We start from the raw sequence: 6,000 nt of genomic DNA on the forward strand, positions 1-6,000 counted from the left end.
AGTTTTGAAATTAAGGAGGGTGGAGTGGAGTGTGTGTGTGTGTGTGTGTGTGTCTGTGTAGAATATGTTACGAAGTAGAAGCAAAGTCCCATGAAAACCACTCCATTAACAGCATTAAAAATGAAACGGCACACCGGGTTAAAAATAGGAAAAAAGCTGTGGGTTAGGCTGACCCCATTTTCAGGTGCAATCTCTGTGAGGCCCACATGAATCAGAGAATGACTCAAGTCATCTGTTAATTTTTTCTTTCTCCTCAGGACAAGCAGGTTATAGCCTCCTAACCACTGCAGACTGAGTCTTCTTCAAACGTAATGAGAAGCAAAAGAAAATCAGAAGCAGCAACGAGGCGCTCCTGACACCCACTGCACAACATTCATTTGCTGACAAATGTATGAGCGACCGGTTAACTGGAAACCACCAAATTTGTGGCTGCTAAATGAAAGAGCAGTGCTAATTTGCAAATGACACATCAGTGGCTCACTAAGCTCAATGTCCTCCCTCCTTTCAAAAAAAAAAAAACTTCCTTGCTCCCACAGCAACTCTATTCTCCTTGCTGCATGTGTTTAGACACAGGAAATTCATTCCTGACTAATTTGATTAACATAAGCATTGTCACTGCTGCCCCTACTCCTACTCCAGTCCCTTCCTCACTCTCAGTTTCTAACTAAGGACCTCAGACAGCTTAATGGCCTCCCTGGTGCTGAAATCGAACCCAAAAGAAGTGTCAAAGGAGCACCCACACTCCAAAGGACACCAGCATCTGCACTAAACCCCTGTCAGCAGTAAAGAAAGGCTAAAGTGGGATTTAAATCTGGGATTAAAATAAATAAATAAATAAAAGAAGCCTGCAAGCGTATACACTGGGGCCAATTCAAGGAGCACAAAAGAAAGTGTAGGGTCCAGGTTTTGGGTGGAGCGCAGATACAGTAACAGGATCCAGCAAAGCCCTCTACTCTCTGGAGCCCTGCAGCGTAAACAAACAGCTGAGACAGAGACAGGGCAGAGGCACCGACACACGTGCACACACACACATACACACAAAACACCACATCACACACAATCAGACTGAGGCAGTCTGCCCAGGCAAGGCTCACCTCAGGGCACCCACACTGACACCGGCTCATCACATTACTGTCTGTCTCTGGTTTCATCGGCTTAAACTATCTATCTGAAAACAGCTTAGCCTTTTTGCTGGATGCAACAGCTCACAGCTTACAGGTCAAATAAGGATCGGTAAGTAACCGTCGCTGAGAGCGCCACCTTAAAAGAGTGCTTTCAGTAAGTTTGGGGTGAGGTGGAGGGGCACTAGTGAAAGTAAATTTTAAAAAATCCCATGTCAGCCAGATAATTTCACTTTGTTCTGACTTTATTAAAGTGGTTGTCTAATTAAAACAAGCTGTTTTTAATGCAATCGCTTCTTTTTCTTTCTTTGTTTAGAAAGTAATTGGATTTCGAGTCACTGGTTTACTGCTCAGACACTTTTAATAGACATTCTTTTTTTCATGCAGTGCAGAAAGTAGCCGCAATTAAATGCCTCTGCTGAGGTTTTGGCCTCTTCAATCCCCTCCACTTCCCCCTTCCCCTCGCTCTGTCTTCTGCAGAAACACAGCAGTTCAAATCAGTATTAAATGCTGGTGACTTCACTCCACAAAGATGAAAATCAAGGACATTCCATAACCAAATGGCAGGAGCGAGACATTCCTACTCCCCTATGTAGTGCCAGACCTGGATTACAATAACACAGTTTTCACTGAACCCACCTCCGACACTAGATGGCGCAGTTTCATGAGCAATAGACATGAGGGGAGAGGAGGAGTGGGATTCAGACTGGCGTTATAGACAGCACTGTAACAGTGCCTGTACATCAAATATAAATAAACATAAATCTGTAGGTGCTTCTTCCACCGCCAACAGAATGAAAGCACACATTTACTGTTTTTGGCAGAGGTCTCACTGTTTTTTTTTTTTTTAATTCCCTATCTTTCGATCAAATTGGGGCCCCCGGGGACAAAATCTGCCTGAATGAACGAGCGTTTGTATTTGCACATGTGTTTTTCATAGAGAAGAAGCGCGGTGCACGTACTTGCACTCCCTGTCCTCCAGATCAAAATGCGGATTGAAGTTGATGAGGATCCGCTGGTGAGGACCAGGCGCCGAGATCACCCACACGCATCTCTGAGAAGGGGGATAAGACGTGGGGTATCCGGGCGAAGTGAGGTAGTTGGCGGTTGAGATTCTGATGTTGCCTCCACATTTATCTGGAGCGGGGAGGGGAGAGAAAATAAAAGAGAAAAGTTCTTAAAGGATACGGAAACAAACGAGAGTGATACATCACTGGCAGCTCAGAGAGACACAATAGTTTGGACTACTACAGCGAGCTTTACAAGACCATTTCTTTCACACACAACACACTGTAGACAAATCATCTTCTTCTTATAAATAACGTTTTGGTGTAAGCGTGGAGCGAAAATGTTGTTCCACAAAACCAGACCGCTGCTCTACGAGATGTTGCAAACATGCTTATCTATCTGTAGAGTGGAAAAAATAATCATCTTTTACCAGATTGCGACTCTGCAGTGAGGGTTAGTCAACAGCAGAATAACGCAGCGATGGAAAATTATCAGTAACGAGCGAGTGAAATTCACTTAGTCGTTAATTTCATGCTGTGACATGCACACGCTTAAATTACACTGCCACACATTACGAGGGGGAAATGATAAGCCTTTGCTGACTGATCCATATAACACAAAGGACCGAACAAGAAGACGCCCTTTTATTATTTACTGTTTATTTATTTTTATTATTTGCAGTCATTCTCCTTTAATCTTGCATATAAAAGTACCCCCTCGTTAAAAAACAAAGTTCCTTTTGCTTTTATTTCTGTGTTATAAAAGCTCATGTGTGCTTTCCTAACGCATTCCCCCTCCGAAGTCTTTCACAGCGGAAAATAAAAGCTGAAGTGAAACAGAACCTCCGAGAATAGAAACCGGGAAAGTTGTGCAAGCCGAGCGTTTGGGCTGACTTTTTGAACTTCATCCTGACTTAGAAATTCTTTACCAGGAGCACAAGAACCCGGGTGCCCTAAAAAAAAGTAGTTGAATTGGTTTAAAAACTGCTTAATTGTTGGAATTAAGTCTTTTAAAAAATATCTGCAAAGAAAGCAAGTATTCAGGAGTATTTTAATGGAATTTGGTAGAAAATATTTGAACGGAAACAAGGTAACAACCCTAACGCGCTGGACAACAGGAATATCAAAGAGATCCCATAAATACAAGTGAAATCATATAGCAGTAAAAACGGTTTTAACGAAGGCTACAGATAAGTTTCAGTGAAGTCACTTTACTAAGTCTGTGTGGAAATAATATCAGAGGGGTTTTCTTTAGGCGTTGGTAGAATGAGCAGGTGAGCGCCTTGTGAGTTTGCCCGGAGATCAGCGAGGGCTAATCTTTAGAAAAAACACCGGGATTAGTAGCTTTGCAGTGTACATAAAATCTGTATTTATAGAGAGATCAGATGTCACACTTACCGTTTTTGAAAGCCTTGGCCACCGAGAGGATTCCCATAAACAGGATAAAGACTAATCCACAATGCATCCTTGTTTTATCACCAGGAAAAAAAAATAAAATTACGTGTATATAGATATAAAAAACAAAAACAAAAATCCTCTGAAAATAAACTCCTCCAGAAGATGTTTTTTTCCTCAAGGGAAAGTATTCTTCTCTCCACTCTGTCCAACAAATAAAGCTGAAGTGTCTCTTAACGAAGTTAGGAGTGATCTGAGTGCGGGCTCAGGTCGCTGGCATCCTGTCATTCAGCTCCGGTTTCCTCTCGCCTGCGCCGTCTGCTCTCCACTCTCCAGTGCCGACCTTGCCATATCCTCTCCAAAAGAAGCCAGAGCGCAAGGCGGACGAAGAATCAGCCACTCCAACCCTGTCTTTTGCGTCCTTGGCCCTTCAGAAGGTGCCCGGGCAGGATGTAATCCTTGGCTGTGGAGTGCACAAAAAACAAAACAGCACAAACGTGAGAGGTGAGCAGACTATGAAAGCGTGTCGCCTCCGTGCGCACTGGACATTCCCCAAAAGTGTCTAAAAGCGCCTTATCTGACACAATTAAGACTCCGAAGGCACGGGTACACCCCTTTTCCCCAAATTGTGACCCGCTTTGCTTCAATAGGCTTAGAGTAGAGAATGGGAGAGGTTGGTGATTGGCTTGATTACAAATAGCCAACCTATGTCTGAGAGGCGTCGCGTCTTTATAAGTAAGGAGAGCGGCACACTGAGTGTCAGAGCACCAGCGGTCCGTTAAGTGACACTACTCTCTCTCTCTTGCTCTCTCTCTCCCTTTTACTCACTCACGCTCTCTTCCGCTCTCTGTGACAACAAGCAGTCTGACATTAATGCAAAACGTAGCGACACAACACTACCCCCCCCCCCCCCCCCCCCGCAACTATCTGAGATCTCGCCATAAACAACAACAGCAGCAGCAGCAGCAGCAGCAGCAGCAGCAGAATGCTACTCCTGGAGGACAAGCTACCACTCAAGCCTGGATTTTAGGCTGTATTGTAGAGGGCATTTCCCCGGGATGTGGTCATTAGCTTGTGTGTGGGACCGATGCCTTTATGTGATAAACCAACGGATAAACCTGATCTTTTCATCCCAAGTTCCCCTTTGTGGGTGCAAGTCCTAAAAAACACAGAAAACAGAGCTCAGATGTAAGCCAATTTACATCGAAGTGCTTATCGTGGGCCTATTTTTTCTCTCTACAAAGTGTTTCCATCTTTCTTTTATTTTGATTTTATTATTATTATTTTATTTGCATGCCTTTTATCCACCAGGAGCTATGTAACGCTACTGTTCTTAATAACCACCCCACATCAGTGACACCATTTAGCTGGCACCCTGAAAATTTAAAAAGAAATCAATTAAAGCATAAATTACGGTGTAGCCTCGAGTCGGTTACTCAAGGCTGCCCTTACTGGGTCACACTGCACAAAAAGGAACGAACCTCAGCAAACACAGCATGCTCTACTCTAAATTCCTGCATTAAAAGAAAGCAAGCCAGTGTATGAATAACAATAAAATCGACAGTAAGATAATAAGATGGTCATATCAGCCAAATGTGTAAAAACTGTATTACATTAAGTGGACTCAAAGCAGAAGATTCCTTTCAGTCTCTCACACAAGTTAAATACATTTACAAAAAAAAGAAAAGAAAAAAAAACCTGCATTCACCTGCTTCTTCAGGACTCGCAAACCTGCAGGCATCCAACCCTCCCCTCTCCACTTTCAACACGAGTGGAGCGGAGTGTAGGATCCGATAGGCTTCCCCCAAATCCTATTAAAATGACACCAAATCTTCTCCCGAGCTTCCAAAAGAAGCAAGCCAACGTATCCTCCCCCCACGAAAAAAGAAAAAAAAACTCCTCCCTGGGCTACACGCCGTGGAAGAATCGCACCGCAGTCCAATCCAAACCGCGCAAAGGCGCACAGCCGACACCCGGAGACACTCTCCCCTCTCCGCGTACAGACGGTCCCTTCGCCGCGGATGTCTCTGGGTCTCCCGGGCTGTTTAGCTCTCATTCACGCGCGGTCCAAACTGCAATACGACCAGCGTGTGGAGGAACAGTGTTGAAAATTCTTCAGTGAGAGAGGTGGGATAAAAAAAAATCTACAGAATAAAAATAAAAGTCCTTATTGGTTTAATTCAACTTGTTTCCCGTCCGTCTCTCTCCGTGCGCCACCGCTCTCGGCTCCTCCACTGATGCAAATGCAGAGGGTTTGAGTCCCTTGCTAGCCACACACACACGCCCCTTTACGAGAGAGGAGCGCGCGGGCGTGCGCGTGTCGGTGTGTGAGTCTCTGCAACGCTTATGCAGATTTCATTCAACTTCCTTTCTCTACCTGCCCGTGGGCTTCCTTGGCCCCTTCGGGATGTCACATTACAAGTGAAATACTGAACCGACAACGTCTCTGCGCACGTGAGCCATCATGAAAAAAGGGG

The 6,000-nt window shown here is 44.5% G+C and overlaps 1 protein-coding gene across 2 annotated transcripts in view; it reads right to left on the bottom strand.

The window, feature by feature from the left end:
- nrp1a (neuropilin 1a) overlaps positions 1-5,768 on the bottom strand; it is a 63,231-nt gene extending 57,463 nt beyond the window's left edge. For both annotated transcript variants that reach the window (XM_024803694.2, XM_014410779.3), the window contains exons 1-3: positions 5,232-5,768; positions 3,527-3,986; positions 2,084-2,258 (exon numbers count right to left, since the gene is read on the bottom strand). In XM_024803694.2, the coding sequence (XP_024659462.1) occupies positions 2,084-2,258; positions 3,527-3,593 (242 nt within the window). In that variant the 5' untranslated portion in view covers positions 3,594-3,986; positions 5,232-5,768. The remainder of the gene's footprint in view (positions 1-2,083; positions 2,259-3,526; positions 3,987-5,231) is intronic.
- Between the last annotated feature and the right edge of the window lie 232 nt (positions 5,769-6,000).

The sequence above is a fragment of the Maylandia zebra genome, linkage group LG9 (assembly GCF_041146795.1).
Source record: "Maylandia zebra isolate NMK-2024a linkage group LG9, Mzebra_GT3a, whole genome shotgun sequence".
Classification (NCBI taxonomy): domain Eukaryota; kingdom Metazoa; phylum Chordata; class Actinopteri; order Cichliformes; family Cichlidae; genus Maylandia; species Maylandia zebra.